Below are 16,796 nucleotides of genomic sequence, written 5' to 3' on the forward strand. Positions count from 1 at the left end.
TCACTTTTGGCCAGTTGCTTTTGTGATTTGTCTTGCCAATAGCAGAGAGTGCAGGGTGCACCATAGTGATATAGTGGATTGTCTTCTTTTGTAATTATTATGTGATTACTGCAAATGTGATTTTATTTTTAATTTTCTTTGAAGCAGTTTGAAGATATTTTGTGAGAGGAAAATTAAAAGCCTGGTAGCAGAGTGGAATAGAGATGTTCAGTGCTTTGGGATATGCAGAGCCCAGAGGAGAAACAAGGAAGGATCTTTGGTCCCGCGTTAGGATTGATGAAGTAGCAACACAACCACCTGTTCACACAGCAATCCTGTTTCTCCTGAAGGTTTATATATCTTATTAATCTGTTTTTGAAGGCACCTCTTGCTTTGTAATATACCAGTTTCTCAGCTCTTTAAGTTTAGAAGTAGCCCAGAGGATGTTCTCTTTTCCTGAGACGGAGGCTGTATTTGCTAATTAGGCTGCAGCTTTGAAAGACAGGATTTAGCCTTTCTCTGCAAAGTTACAAAGGGACTCGGAGAAAGTGAAAGACAATGTAGCAGCAGTGATGGCTTTTCCACATTTCTTACTAATTTTAATTTAAATCTAGAGGCAGCTAGTAATTTATAAAGGTTACTGCGGTGCAAGGCTGATTTCTTCTGTGGATTTTTTTCTAATCCTCCTTTATTGGATGATAATCAAATCCACCTAATGTCTACACTTCATATATAGACATTTTGCTTTGTAGCTGTGAAGGTTTTTTCTAACCATTTATTATAGTGATATGGTTTTTAAAGGGGTAAAGATATCTTGATATTAAATATTAAGGAATATTTTGTAGTCCTTCACTATGTAAATAATCTCATGGCGGTGTATGTAAGAACACAGGATGAAGGCAAAGGATAGGAAAACTAAGAAAACTACTGGACAAAGTGAATTATTTTTATTTGGGGGCAGTAGCTGAAATGGGAGCCTTTCTAAAGGCTGGATATCTTTTTTTTTTTTCACTGAAGAACAGGAAGAAAGCAACTGAGATTTTAAAATGTCCAGGAAATTAATTTTTTGGGGAAGAAGGGAAGTTATTTATAAAGGAGAAAAGGTGGCATTAGTTAATACAAGTTACCTTTGATCATTATTTTTTATTGTCAAGATGGTTGAAAATGAAAAATGGGGAAAAGAGAACAGCAGCTGGAACTATCAAATGTTCAGGAGTCATCAATCTGTTTCACTCTAGGACAAAAGGTGATCTGCATCTCTAACACTAACAAAAACTGATGGCATGATTTAAATGTTAGGCAAAAGTCACCTGAAAAGAAAATTTTATGTCACTTAGGAAGACGTGAGTTTTAAAAACGTTTCACAATAAATTATCAGTAAAGTAGGTATTTTAAAAATCATAAAACTTTCTTCAAAATTCACATGGATATGGCCCAACATTCATACTGGCTGCCAAAACACTAAATAGTTTAATATATGGCAAATTTAGAAGTAGCTAGTAGTGTTGTAATGGTGAAGGGAGAAAAGTCATTAGGATAATACAATTCTTGTGGAAAAATTAATTGAATTTCATCTATTATTTCCCAGCTACAGCTACTATATTTAAAATTAAATTACACAAGATATAACCTATCAGTGGTGTGGGTTTCTGTAAGTAAATATCAACTTTTTTGTTTTGGAAAATAATATTGAAATGAAAAATGGAACACAACCATAACAGATACAGGTCTGTATTGAATTAGAGATGTGGAAAGTAGTAAATCCAGACTGTTATTTCCTCTCCCTCACTTCTAGTCATTCTTAAGTATTTCTATCGCCTTCTGCCTGACTTTAGAAGAAAAAAATAAAATAAACTGCTTTTTTAAACATATATGCAGGCAGTTGTAACTGAGTTCCTTAAAAACACTTGTCATTATCAAGGTCAGGTAGGCTGGTCATTCTCTGAGAAAATCATTCCATCATCACTTGGTTGCATTTGAGGGAAGCACAGGGAGTCAGCTCCTAAATTCAAATTTTTTTATTGGCAGATCAAAATCAGTGGGGTTTTTGTGGTTATTTTGTCCACAGGCATATCAAGGGGACCTATGGCATTTTTGTTGGGAGCTTGGTTTTGTATCTGTCCAGCCTTACAGATTTTTATGGCTTGGATTTATTCGCAAGAGTACACAATCAAAGATTTAAGACAGTAATTTAAAGTGCGATTAGCTTCTTCTGAAGGAAGTAAAACCCCTTTATTTTGGGGTTAATGAAATGACTGCAGAATGAAACATAAATAGAATTCAATCTAAAACTTTGGGTTTTTTTCTGTTTGCTTGATCACGAGTTCATTCAAGCTATAAAGGTTTTGCAGAGTAAAGCGCAGAATGTCGTTCCCAAGAGACCCTTTGATTTTCCTTCTGGACTGGACTATGGACAGAAATCAGTGATTTTTTTTATTCTTTAATAATAACAAAAAGGGTTTTCGCTGGATTTCAGAATTACTCATAAACCTGCTAGAAATCTCACTCCATCTTTACAATGGGCTCACCAGAACAGATTCTCTTTGGTGCAGAGGCAGAAGTTCCACCTGAAAATGAGGATGAACTTCTTTACTGTGCAGTGACCGAGCACTGGAACAGATTGCCCAGAGAGGGTGTAGAGTCTCCCTCACTGGAGATATTCCAGAACCATCTGGATGCAATCCTGTGCCATGTGCTCTGGGATGACCCTGCCTGAGCAGGAGGTTGGACCAGATGACCTACTGTGGTCCCTTCCAACCTGACCCATTCCATGATTCTATGATTTGGGTCAGGCCTTCTTCATGTTTATCTAAATTTATAAATGTGCCAATGCAGTCTCAGTTAGAAGTGAAAGGACAGGGAGTTTACTCACTGAACATGACAGAAGACATAATCTTTAATAAAAACAATATTTCTGAGGTTTTCTCCATTTTTCCTTTATTCTTCATTCTTCTTTAATTCAATGCTCAACTCGTATATGACACCTGGGAAAGAACTAGCTTGCCCAAAACCTTGGGGTTTTTTGCCTGCTATGTCAGTTGTCTTAATAAAACTTTAAATTCCACCTACTTAAGATTTAAAAAGATATTTCTGCCATGTTAATCCCACTCTTGTTTTTGCACTATGATTGTCAAGCTGCCAAGGTCACTCCTTGTCCCTGCTATGGAGTGTCTAGCAAAGCACAGCTCCTTCCACTCCAAAGTCTTGCCTCAATAAATCCTGTGGTGAAGCAGGCTCTTCACAAAAAAAAAAGTTCAACTGTTGTGCCAATCTAAGGAGAAACCAGCATAAACTTATCATACAAACTACCCATATCCTGCTCTTGTAAGGCCATGGCTTGGTTATACGTGCTCTTAATCTGTAGTTTTGAATTATAAGTGTGTGGTGGGACAGAACCTTTTTAACAGTTGGAGCCCCTAATTAGATGTGCTGTGTCATAGCAGGAGTCAGGGGAGGGCGGCTGAGAAGTGGGAGATGTGATCAGGCTGGAAGAGTGCTCAGCGGAAGCTTTTTTCCTTGTTTGATGGCATAACGGTGCCACTGCAAATGGAGAACCTGGACAGTTGTGGAATTTGGAGTGGCCTCTTTGCCTTTTCTTGGCAAGGGAAGACGAAGTGGGAAAATGTCACCTGTAAAGCAGGGGAGAGTGAGAAAACCAACACCCAACAACCAGAACTAAGATCTCTAGTTGGAATTCAGGTGGCTGCAGTTCAAATTACCTCTAACGCTCTGGCTGCTGATTGCTACTATTCATGAAAAGCGGCTTTATTTTAGTTCTGAAATATCCCAGGGCAGCTACTCTACCTCGAGTTTTCCCCCTCTGAATCGCTAAAATATTCTCTTTTTTGAATTTTCTCTCTTGACCCTCTCCTCCCACTCGCCTCTTTCAGCATGTATTTAGCTAAATTCAAAGGAAAAGCGAGGAAGCAGTTTTCAGTCCCTGTTTCACGTGGCCAAAGCACTGCTGCAAAGTGCCTTCTTTCAGTTTTGGGAGGAGTCAGCTACGGAGGAAGGTTAGTTGGCTGAAGGGTGGGTAATATGCCAAAGAACAACTCAAAGGCATAGTGAGAATTTTTACCTGACTTCTTTTCGATTCGTCGCATCCACTTCTGGATGCCCAGGTCCTGTTAAGCAATCTCATGGCAATCAGCTTGTATTCTTTCCCTGGCAGGTGAATGTCAGGCTGAGCCTGTTTCCGATTCAAACAACGCTGCCATGATCTGTGCCCTTGCTGTCTGGGGGTGTGCAGTGGGGCACAGCACTTGTGCCTACACTCTGTCCTAGCTGGGCAGCTCAACAGGAGGGGACAGGACAGGTGCAGCCACCTTACCTTTGTAGCCTGTTACCTGCTACCTGAGCTCCTCAGCCTGCTGCCCTTGGCGGCTGCTGCTGACCTCAGCTTTCAGAATCAACTCTGGTATGGTCCCTGGTTAGGCAATACACTGCTGGGATGATTCATAAAGCCTGACATTTTATGGGACTCTCCCCGTGCTGTATTTCCGTGCTGGAGATAGTGAAGATCATAGTACTGGGCCTCAGCAGTTGTGCTGATAAGGTCTTAGTCAAGAGTGACCCTTTTTTTTTCCTTTTTATTTAACCAAGTTCCCTTCTTTGTCTGAAACAACTGAGTTGAGCTTCAAGTTACAGTGATATTTACCTATTCATTGAGAAGGGAAGAGCTTGATTACAGTTACGATCCTGCTTGCTTGAACTGGTATTTAAAGCTACATTTCTTTCTCCTTCCTGATTTTTAAGAGATGTTCAATTTACTGTTACTTGTAATCCTCAATTGGAATTTTAGTGCAGTCCTAGATCAACAGAGATGTGCTTTCAAATGGGCAGTATGAGTTATAAATCCTGCATTAGCAACAAGCTACTCTGCCCTAGGAAAATACCCGTTGCTTTCACTGCCCTTTAATGGCTTTCTTATGTCAGCCATTGAATCCCATCTATCTAAATCCCATGTGGATTTTAAATCAGATGTACTTTGGGGGGCTTAGCAATAGTAATATTAATCACTCACGTGGTGCTGACAATATGTAATGATTTGAGTAGTGCATCCTTTGATGCTGTGTAGTGTTAACGATAGCAATAATGAGCTTTGCAGTTGGCCACATCATTTCCCTTGAAGGATCATTTCAGATAACGAAAACCAGAGGTTTGTTGTGCAAGCACTGGTTGCTCACACCCACAAGCAGTGTTTTTCTTCCCAATAGAGAAGTTATTTATTGCTGAGAGACAGTGGTTTCTCCTATCCCAGGGATATGTTGTTGATAATGCCTGTAGAAAGCCCCACATTTCCAGACACATACTGTGAATAATCAAAATCTGAGAAATTACTTTCTTGTGAGCCAGGTGTAAAATTACAATGGGAAATACAAATGCAAGTGGCTGTATAATACTCTGGGTTCATTGGTTACAAATGTTTTAAGATCTCTTCTCCTGTGTTTCTATTTGGATCCTCTCACTGGATTGCCTGTGAGCTGCCAGGTAAACCTGCTGCTTAAAATGCTGATTATATGATTAAAATGACTGATATTTTGATATGCCCCATTTTGTGCTTTCTGATTGTATACTGTGTAACCAACACAAGGGTTTGTGCTTAATTATAAGGGAAGCATTAAGTGACATGTGCTGGCAAAATACCTGCTCCATGGTTTTTCATTAGTATGTTTCTTGTGTGTTCTTTTGAAGCCTCAAGTAATAACAGTGTGTTTTCTGAGTAGTCGTAATGCTCCTTTAGGAATAACCTTACAGCTCCTCAGAAGTTATCAAAAAACTCTCCACCCACCAGCACTGGGTTATGACTGAGCCTGGTTAATAGATTGGCTGTGATCTCGAGTAGTTACCATAAGATGGAATATCTGGAATATAGTTCAGTAACCTGAACTGGAAAATTAAAGAGAGATTGCAGCTGTGTGATGGGTGAGATTGGAAAGACTGTTATTATAAGAATCCTTATTGCTGCAGGAACTGCTCCTGGACCTTCTATAGTAATATGTTCTGTGAAACACCCTTAGAAACAATCAGTTCTACCCAGCATCAGCACTGATACTTAGGAGTTAACATCAGTAGGAGCTTACTGGCTAAAATCCAGTTTCTCTGGCAATGCATTGCTCTGGAAAGTGGAAGGGTTTGACTTTGTATCAGATTAAGCTGAGTTAAAGTAGATTGAGGCTTAAGGGTTTTTCCATCAGAATGTAAAATATTAAAGATAGGCAATTTTACCTTTCCCTGTATTATTTAATTTCTATTATTGATTTAATTTTAAGCTGAATTCTAATATTTCCTGTTATTTACTGCACTAGCACTCCAATTTAGCCAAGAGAACACTGAGAATCTAACATGTTTCTGTGTCTGCCTAAAATCCAGATTTCATTTGGTACTTTTTATTTGTTTTCTTTGCTAGAACGTGGGCATTCATACTATGACCTTTTTGGTTTTTAGCACCTCCCAGATGGCTCTGCCCCAAGTGCACATGCTGAATTTTATCTTCTGCCAGATCCTTATGAGGCCAGTCGAAGGAAAACAAGAACAGCTCCAAAAAGCTTTGACCCTACTTACAATGAAATTGTGAGTACCATTCACTTTCTTCCACCGTTTCTTATTTCACAGAGTCACAGAATGGGTCAGGTTGGGAGGGACCACAGTGGATCATCTGGTCCCACCTCCCTCCCTCAAACAGGGGCATCCCAGACCACATTGCACAGGATTGTGTCCAGATAGTTCTTGAGTATGTCCAGTGAGGGAGACTCCACAACATCCCTGGGCAACCTGTTCCTGTGCACAGTCACCCACACGGTACAGAAGTTCTTCCTTATGCTCAGGTAGAATTTTCTGTGCATTAGTTTCTGCCCGTTGCCTCTTGTCCTGTTGCTCAGCACCCCAGAGCAGAGCCTGGTCCATCCTCTGGCACCTCCCTTCAGGTACTGACAGCATTGATGAGGTCCCCTCGTGAGCAGCTTGTTGTCCACCACGACCCCCAGGTTCTTCTCTGCAGAGCTGCTTCCCAGCAAGTCGGTCCCCGGTCTGTGCTGGTGCAACTTGTTTGATCTTCTTTTCCCACTCTTGAAATAAAATTATAACAGTACAGCCTTTAGAGCTGCTGCAATGAGGGTGATCAGAAGGAAGGAATGTTTCATAAGCTGAACCACAAGTGGGCAGAACCATGGGCCGTACATCTTTCTCAGAAGCGGAACAATCTCTTTTATGTCTCTCTCTTCAGGAAAACAGTTGGATTTTTCACACTGCTCTATCTTACCCATAACCACATGTCAGCCAAATGAGACCAAGCATCATTGCACCATAGCCTAGTCGGTTTTGAATGCAGCTTTGTACAATAGCATGAAAAGTACTAATTGAATGGATGCTGTTATTCAAATTCACATTTGAAAATTGGTTGTCACTGTCCTAAGTGATAACACAAGAATAAATAGCCAGGTTCTTTTTATGTCAAAATACTAGCAGTTCACAGCTATATATATGATTATTTCACACACCACTGAAGTGCTCAAGCCTCTGGGGTGAAAGGAAATGTTTTTATGGACAAACATTTATGACAGAATAGGAAGTGGCATAAACTATGTTCATTTGTAAGGGCAGATGAGATTGAAACAGTAGGTGGGATTGGAGATTGTAATTATTACATATAATAAATCTCCTAAAGATCTCAAAGCAATTTACAAATGCTCTTTCAGCAAGCTATAAAGTAGAACGCATGGAAAATATTACCACTCCACCCTGTTTCATAGATAAGATATGATGAAGCTTAGGTTAGTCAGCAGAGTCTGAGTCCTTATCTCCTAGTTTCCCAGTCCTGGAGTTTTAATATTTCTCTTTTCCCACATCTATGTGATTACAAAACTTACCTACTTACACTGATGACTTCCAGTGCTTCTGTAAGAAGGCTCCCTGAGTAGTAGGGTTGCTCACAGCTGAGACAAATTTCCCTCCCTACGGTACTGCAGTGGAATAACAAGGAACTAGGCTTTATTTTTTTGTTATTTCTTTCTAACTTTACAATCAAAGAGAGAGTGGAATGAGTCCAATTAACCCGTGTAAAGAAATTCCTTTACATTAGAAGGATATTTAAAGCAAAAAAATACAATTGGATGTATCATAACATTTGTTGTAAAGTATCCAAGATGGTCCACAGATAAGAACCAACCAGCAACATAGGAAGACAAATACTTTCAAATCATTATTAGATCAATTTGAATACAGGGAAATCCAAAATCCTGTCTGCAGTCAGACAGTAATCACAGGGAGGAGATTTAGTTGTGGTTAAGGAATACTCCACTGCTGTTAAAAGAAATTCCATGAAAACTTCAATATCCTTAATCAAAATTAGAACTTTCTTCACAGATGCTCAATCTTTTTCACCAGGAACTCCTAATCGCAGTGGGGACATATGGTTCCCTTGAACTTGGACATTACAAACCCAATGCCTGTGCTGTTAGCAGCTCTGTTCTCCCATATGTGATGTCATTCTGTATGCATTTTCTGTCCAAGGCTGGTAGACTGAGGCAAAAGCTGCCCCAGGGAAGAAAACCTACTAAAAATATAAGTCAGCTGTCTTTTAAGTTAGTTACTGTCCAAAACACTGTGCACAGAAATGTACTACCCTTTTTTATGAGTTCATAAGATTTTATTAAAGCCAAGTGGCTGGAAGGAAGCTGTATATTAATTTCTTTCTTTGTTCGAGACTGAGAAAAATCTGAAATGTGCTTCTCTCGGGTATTTCTGATTTTAGTTTTTTACTTCTATTGCTTATGACTGCCTACAGCAAATTATCAACCTTTCAAAAGTGCTTTTTATGTTTGATTTTTACTCATGTGTGTGAGAGTGAAGATGAGAAAATCCAGGAGGACTGACAATAAAATGTTTTGGATCTGCTTTTAACAAGAACTCCTTTTTTTTGCTCTTGTTCCTTTATTTGGATTTTGGTGTTTGTGGCATTCACACTGGTATAACATTGCATTAAAAAATAATGGTTGAGAAAAAGAGTAGGTTCACAGAAAAATGGAATGCAAAGAGAAAATTAATAACATACCTGTTATGAATACATTTAGGAATAAAAAGGAATTCGGAGGTTTCAGAGTAGTTTAGTGAAAACGAAGTTAGAAAGAATTGAAAATAAACCTGAATGACTTAATTTTAAACTCTTGCCAAGAGAAGCCACGATGACCAGATCCAGCTGCAGTGGGTCCTTGCTCCTATGTGTAACTTTTGCCCTGAGAAATGCTTCAGGGTTCTTGGTTGTCCTCTCCTGAGTGCCTACCTGCAAGCACAGACATGGAATGAGGAAAGCTAAAAGGCAAGGCAGAGTGTACATTCCATAACGAGAGGGTACTCTCTCTGTCCTGCCCTTTGGGCACAGCCAGATGTGAGCACACAGACCTGGGCCACACCAGTCTGTTGGAGCTGAGGGGGAGCTGGACTGGAGCAGCCTGAAACAGCCCCAGCAAGTCTGATGGAGGGGGAGGAGGGGAACTGCACCAGGAGCCACAGCCACTCCCTCCAGCACCACGCATCAAAGCTAATTTGGATTAATTACCCAAATCTAGGAACTGTGCCATGGCTACCTAAGGAGAAGCAACTGTCCCGCATTTGTGATTAAAATGTCATTAGACTCCTGTAGGTCAACAGTGCTTCCCTTTTTGGAGCCAGGAATACTTGAATTCCAGCCCTAACTGTCCCACTGATTTGCTGCATGGACATGTATTAACTCACCTCCATCTGATCCAGCTGTACAAATGGCAGGCAAATATTCTTCCTGCACAATCATTTCAGGATTTAACTGTTGCGGTACGAAGTTCTGGCAGGTGGCATTTGTTTTACCCACGGAGTAATTCAGCTGTCTCCAGACCTTCCTTCTGTCCCTACATGCTGATGATATATACCTTGCTCCAGCTGAATTTGCAATACCATTTTAGAAACAGTTTACTGGGATCATTTGAAAACCACCCACCGTGCACTGTAAAGGTCTGTCATTGCTCAAGGCTTTTTTTTTTTTTAACTCCTTTTGGCCAAAGATTGAAAGTTGTTCATTACTCCAGTTCACGCCTGTTGTGATCCACCATACTGAAGATTTCTTAGCTTTTACAGCTTACATGTATACTTTTTGTTGATTTAAAGCAGCAGCTGGTATCTTTAATATATTGGCAAAGAAACAAGGCAGCTTTCTTCAATAACATTAGCATTGCTGCAGTGTCAGATCATAAATTTACTCTAAATTATATTATCACACTGTACTTGCCCTTGCTTTTCAGATTTTTTTCATCATTTCAGTTTTATTTTGGTGGTCAAAGGGAACTGGGGAACAGAGAAGCTGGAATTTTTAAATCACGTACAGTTTGGCAAAATAGGCACAGTAAACATCAAAAAAACAAAAAGCACCAGGTGTGACTTTCATGACAGCCGTTCCAAACCATGATTTCCAAAGGTTTCTAAATGGAAAAGGAAATGCTGCCCCTGCTAAGATCTTTCTAGTAAAAGCCATTTAAAAAGAGTGAGCGGAACAGTTTTTCTTTCCCCCACAACCCATGGCAATAAGTGTTCATCCCCACAGTACCAACTATCCCCTTAAACCAGAGAGCTTGGTGTCCTGTCTGTCGGTGTTTGCTGCCAGAGTTCCCTGGCGTCGTCCGTTCCATGTTCCCTGTGAAATCCCTCCAAATTGCAGTGCAGACAAAACCCAACAGGCAGACAAAGCCAACTTGGGTTTGGGTGGAAGAACCAACAGTTTTGTGCCTCCCGGGTCCACCCCCGATCCTCAGAACCACCTTTCTGTTGCCACTGAGCGTGAGGAACATCGCTGGGGATGAGCCTTTAGAAACTCTGTCCCTGCCTGAAGGACGTCTCCCATGACTGGTTCTTTCCCTTTAGGAGTGGAGGTGCAGCGAGGGTTTGGCAGTTCAGCCCACAGAGCTCCAAGCTAGAGGGGGCTCAGTCTGACGTTTCCTTTCCTCAGCAGTACCTCAGGTACAACCTGTGCTCAGATTGCACAGAAAATCCAAGCAGGTTGCGTGGCAAACACCTTTTAGGCAGTTTCAGTTTCCCATTCTCCAGAAGTGACAGACTGTCACTGCATTTGCTGCTTAAACTGCGCAGGGAGATTAAAATTTAAAGAGTTCTTCCATTGCAGCTAAAATAGCAAAAACATTTCCAGCCATACAGATTTTAGATTGAATGTACTTCTCTTAACAAAGCTTACCTTTCAGGCCTGAACCAGCTGAGAGCATTCTTTCGCATTTTTTCAGCCCACATGCAGTTCACTCAGCAGTTTTTGATTAATGCAGAGACTGAAGCAAGGGAATCTGTTCTGAGTGCAGCTCATTCTTGTTAGCCTATCGCTCCAGATTGGTAGGATTTTTTTTAAATTCAAAAAATACACCATTAACATTTCATATTTAACCTCAGTGTGTTCTCACAGTACCAAGGTAATTTAAAAGATACTTTAAAAACGATAGACCTTAGTACTTTTCTAAAGAGATGCCGAACAACTGTCTCATTTATTTCGAGAAGTATTACCAGCACTTCTGGAGTAATGGAAAAATCGAAATTGAGTAAATTCCACTTGCTAAACTGGGTTCAATCTCAGAGGTGTTCCACATCTACAGCTTCTACTGAGTGGATTGAGCATTCTGTCATGTTTAATATTTGATGATTCCATAAAAAAATTCTAGCCTTTTTATAATCATAGAATCAGCTGGGTTGGAAAGGACCTCTGAGATCATCAAGTCCAACCCTTGATCCACTATCACCGTGGTTACTTGACCATGGCACTGAGTGCCATATCTAATCTCATCTTAAAAACCTCCAGGGATGGAGAATCCACCACTTCCCTGGGCAGCCCATCCCAATGCCTGATTACCCTCTCTGTAAAGAATGTCTTCCTAATATCCAAATAGGCACATTTGGGTATAGTTAGCATCCAGAATCATTCATGAAATTATTTGCATTAGAATCAGAGAATCATTAAGTTTGAAAAAGACCTTTAAGATCACCAAGTCCAACCTTAGCACTACCACTGTGTTCACCATTAAACCATGCCCTCAAGTGCCACATCCACACTTTTTTGAACACTTCCAAGAATGGTGACTGCACCACTTTCCTGTGCAGTCTGTTCCAATGCTTTACAACCATTTCCATGAATATTTTTTTCCTAATATCCTATCTAAACCATCCCTGGCAGAACTTGAGGCCATTTCTTCTTGTCATGTCACTTGTTACCTGGGAGAAGAGGCCGACCCTCACCTCACCACAACCTACTTCAGTCAGTTGTAGAGTCATAAGACCCCCCTGAGCCTGCTTTTCTCCAGGCCGAACACCCCCAGCTCCCTCAGCTGCTCCTCACAGGACTTGTGCTCCAGACCCTTCCCCAGCTCCATTGCCCTTCTCTGGACTTGCTCCAGTGCCTCAATGTCTGATTTTTTTTTACTATTGAATTAGTAAAATTTATAGACCATTTTCAGAGGAAAATTCTTATCTCTTTTACGATGTGGGTCTGCTGGATCTAGGACAGTTACAAAATGTTACGGAAGTCTTGGATAGAAGAAATTTTGGGGTTACTTTGGCTTGATCTTTTTTTTAATTCTGGTATGTAGCATAAGATTTAATCTCAAGTACAGTACTGGGAAAACATTCTGAGGCACTGTGCCTTGATGTGACACACCTTTGTAACACATATTAATGCAACAGAAAGTTGCTTTAAGGTGCCAGTAAGGAATACGTAACAAATAAAATATGCATAGGTTAAACAAATTGACATCAAAACTGTTTTCCTGTCTTTTTCTGATTTTTGCAGAAGAGCAATACCATTTATCAAAGCATCTGCTCTAGAAGGATATTGAATAATTAGAAAAATCTATGCTTTTACAGAATTACCTATCTTATGTTTTCATGCCACTGTCCATAATGAGTGCGCTCCATCTGAATTTCTCCTCCACAAAACCAGACACATTATGATTCCCTGTGGAACTTCATGGAGGTTGTGATATTTTTTTACATTTGAGTTCAAAACTCTGCTTAAGTTAGAGTTTCAATTTTCAAATGGAAAATTATGTATACTGGGGTTTTTTTTCTGAAACATCACACAACACAGTTTTCAAATTTATTTACAAATGGTAATCAGATTTCACAAGCCTAAGCTGGCAGAATCTCTTTTATATAAACTAGATAAGGTCAAATATATATCTGAGGTAAATTCACTAAGTGATTTCATCTCATGGTTAATATTTGACAATTCTGGATGGAAATTTAAAGCAATTATCACAAGGTTGTAATCATCATCCTGATTGAAGTAAGTAATTTGCTTTTCAAACAGGTTAACAAATTTGTATTTTTCTTTCTGTTTCATTGTATATTATTTCAGGTTGTGTATGACAGAGTCACGGAGCTCAAAGGCCACGTACTGAAGCTTGTTGTGAAAAGCAAAGGAACTTTTGTGGGAGCTGTTAACATTCAACTGAGCAGTGTCCAGTTAAATGAAGAAAAGTGGTATCCACTGGGAAATAGTATAATTTAAATGTTCTCTGAGATAATTCACTTGTTTATCCACTAATTTTTCTTTATCCCATTTCCCACGATACATTTTGTCTCAGTTGCCCTTGAGAATGTGCAGTCATCTGCTGACCACATTTTTTAACATTCTAATCATAAGGCTGTTGTCTTAAAATTGCTACCATCTTCCTGCAACAGATTCCTGACAGTGTGAGTTTAAGAAATCAGATGCTAAGGACTTGTAGCAGCATGTAGGAAATTCTTACGACAGCAATAAAGATTTTTGGTTATTTCATATTCAACTGGACTGTAAAAATACTGAATTCTGTACACATCAAAGTGTGGGGCCTCATTCCTTGCACATTAATTCCACTGGCTGTGTTGAAACAATGCTGATAATGGTGTAATTTATCAGCAACTGCTGTGACCCCACTGCACATGATGATTTCACCAGAAAACCATGGGATGGTTCCCCGGGTGCCAACACATTTCAGATGTCCAACAAATTTCACATTAAATCTTATGCAATCAATAATTTATTTAAAAAAAAAAATCTTAAAAGCTTTTGCTATAATGTAACATTCAATCCAGGGTATTAATTTGTCAGTAAGGATATGTAGTTTCTTTTGTTCTGACATTCAAGGAGCAGATATAACTGGTGATTTGTTATCACCAGAAAGGAGGAGGGAGCAGCTAATGCTCATGAATAAATAGAACATATTGAATGTGAGCTTTCAGTGGGGTATTTATTTGAGATCATGACATCACAAATACTTGTTCATCAGTCTTACCACATATGCTTACCTCTTATGCTGCATAAGGCATTCAAGTCAATACATGCATTGAATTGACCTTGGGGCTATAAAATATATCTTTACATATCAAATAATGAACATGAGTGATTCCTTTGAGTTCACTGAGGCTAATTATGGGCTCTGTTGTTCAAGGCCTTTTTACATAAATTGAGGAAGCACTTAAGCACATCTTTAAACATTTGGCATATAAGCAGCCATAATAAACTGTCCATTATTGCCAGACTCTTACACACACTCAGCTGACCATGTATATAGACCTTTCCAGGACCAAGGGCACATTTTTAAGGCACAGGAGAAATGTTGATTTGTGATCTGCTCTGCCAAAAATTTTAAGCTACCATACAGTGGGTAGGTCTGACATTTGTTCTACCAGGTGGAAGAGTGGTCAACATAGGGATAATAATGCCAGAAGTGAAGATAATTGCCTTCTTTTCCCAAAGGACACTCAGAAATGGATCTTCAGAAGGTAAAGTTGTATAAAGCTCCTGAAGTGGGACCAGTTATTTAGGAAACAAAATAGGTTGGAGTTTTTCTCAGCATCAAACCAATTGACTCTGTCACTTGGCCAGTTTTTATCTTAGAATATTCTCCCCAGGCAATCTGCTGTATTAAGCTCCTCCTCAGTAAGAGGAGGTGGGGGGAACTCTGCTTGAATATTAATAGTGAGAGTATATGCAGAGCTGTAAGAAGCTATAAAATATTTACCACATAAAAGGGACATTGGCTGGCACACAGATACCACTACAAAGATCAGTGTGCCTAACATTTTAGATTATAGGCTCACCTGGGTGAGAAATCAAGTGCCTTGTCATTCAAGCACAGAAAACACATTGAGGCCAGCTTACAACGTTACCAAATTACCTGACCTTACAGTTCAATATTGATTTTAGATTCTTCTTAGTCTACTATCTTAGTTTCCTTATTATAACTATAATGCAGTTTTCTAATAGTGTTATTTCCTGTGACATTTTCTAATGGTTGTTTACCACATACCCTGATTTTCCATCTTAGAGCAATATTAAATAAAATAGCATTAAAACGGCAATAAATAAAAAGAGCGTTACAATATAATATCACAACTGTCTGCAAACATAAGCAATATTTTGTTTGGCATTAAAGAAAGCTGTAAACATAATATCCTTTTTAAAAAAAAAAATCATGTTTGAATAAAAAATCTACCATTAATTGGGTAGCTACAGTCCCGTGGAAGGTCAACAATACTTCAGTTCTGTAAGGAGGATGGGAAGATTTTGTCTTATGGGCAAGATCTACACTGATAGCTGTCAGGTGAGAAGTTGATCTTAAATGACACAGTTAATCCTTGCTTTTTCTAAAATTCTTCTAGTTCACCTCAAAACACTATGCTTCCTATTTCCTGAGTTCACAGTAAGATATATCCTGAGCTCCCTGCTGCTATGAGGAACGTGGCCCTTAACAAATTAGTCCACGAATTTTGTTGTCTTTCTTTAGCAGCAGGAGGTTCAAGACTTAGCTAAAAAAAGGTACCAATATTAGCATATGATTTTTTTATTATTTTAAGAGCTACTTTTTTTCTCGAAACTATTTTTTCAGGTAACAAAATTACAGTGAACATTAAGGAGGAATAGCCCAATCAGAAGCTGCCATTGTTATAAATTTAAAGGGTACATTGTATGTGTAGTTTTTCCAGTTCTCTTAGAAAGATACAATGGAAAGAAATTTTTTTCAATATAATTGAAAATGTCAATGTAACAGGTTCATACCATAAAAATTAGCCTTATCTGTCAGAGGCTATATATTAGAGTATTATTCTCAGTAATTAATCATAAATTTGAAATTAGCTGAAAATGACATTATTCACTGAATTTTAAAAATATACAAAAAATTTCAGTATTTATGAATTGTTTCTAAAGAATCATAGAGTTATAGAGTCATAGAATGGTTTGGGTTGGAAGGAACCCAAACAGTTCCCAGCTCCCTGCCATGGGCAGGGACACCTTTCACTAGACCAGGTTGCTCAAAGCCACATTTAGCCTGATCTTGAACACTTCCAGGGATGGGGAGTCCACAGTTTCTCTGGAAACCTGTTCCACTGCTCACTACCCTCTCAGTAAAGGATTTCTACCTAATATCTAATCTAACCCTGCCTTGTTTCAGTTTAAAGCCATCCGCCCCCCTTTTCCTGTTGCAACAGCCCTAACTCTCTCAGCCTGTCTACAGAGCAGAGGTGCTTCATCCCTCTGATCATCTTTATGGCCTCCTATGGACTCTTTCCAACAGGTACTCCATTTTTCTTGTGTTGGGGTCCCAGAGCTGGATGCAGGTGGGGTCTCACCCGAGCAGAGCAGACAGGGAAAATCTCCTTCCTTGACCTGCTGGTGGCTGTGCTTTGGATACAGCCAGGATGCTGTTGGCCTTCTGGGATGCCAGGTCATGTTGATATTCTTGTCAACCAACATCCCCAAGAACATCCCCAAGTCTCTCTGAGACTGACCAGTCTGTAGTTCCCTGGGTCTTCCT

General features: G+C 39.5%; 1 protein-coding gene across 1 annotated transcript in view; it reads left to right on the plus strand.

Annotated features, from left to right (window-relative positions):
* The window catches only part of PIK3C2G (phosphatidylinositol-4-phosphate 3-kinase catalytic subunit type 2 gamma), a 205,679-nt gene extending 191,980 nt beyond the window's left edge, over positions 1-13,699 (plus strand). Inside the window, exons 32-33 of the mRNA XM_039379280.1 lie at positions 6,427-6,552; positions 13,355-13,699. Of these exons, the coding sequence (XP_039235214.1) occupies positions 6,427-6,552; positions 13,355-13,507 (279 nt within the window). The 3' untranslated portion in view covers positions 13,508-13,699. The remainder of the gene's footprint in view (positions 1-6,426; positions 6,553-13,354) is intronic.
* Positions 13,700-16,796: the final 3,097 nt, after the last annotated feature.

The sequence above is a fragment of the Pipra filicauda genome, unplaced genomic scaffold, assembly GCF_003945595.2.
Source record: "Pipra filicauda isolate LSUMZ 115617 unplaced genomic scaffold, ASM394559v2 scaffold104_size2351352_pilon, whole genome shotgun sequence".
Lineage (NCBI taxonomy): Eukaryota > Metazoa > Chordata > Aves > Passeriformes > Pipridae > Pipra > Pipra filicauda.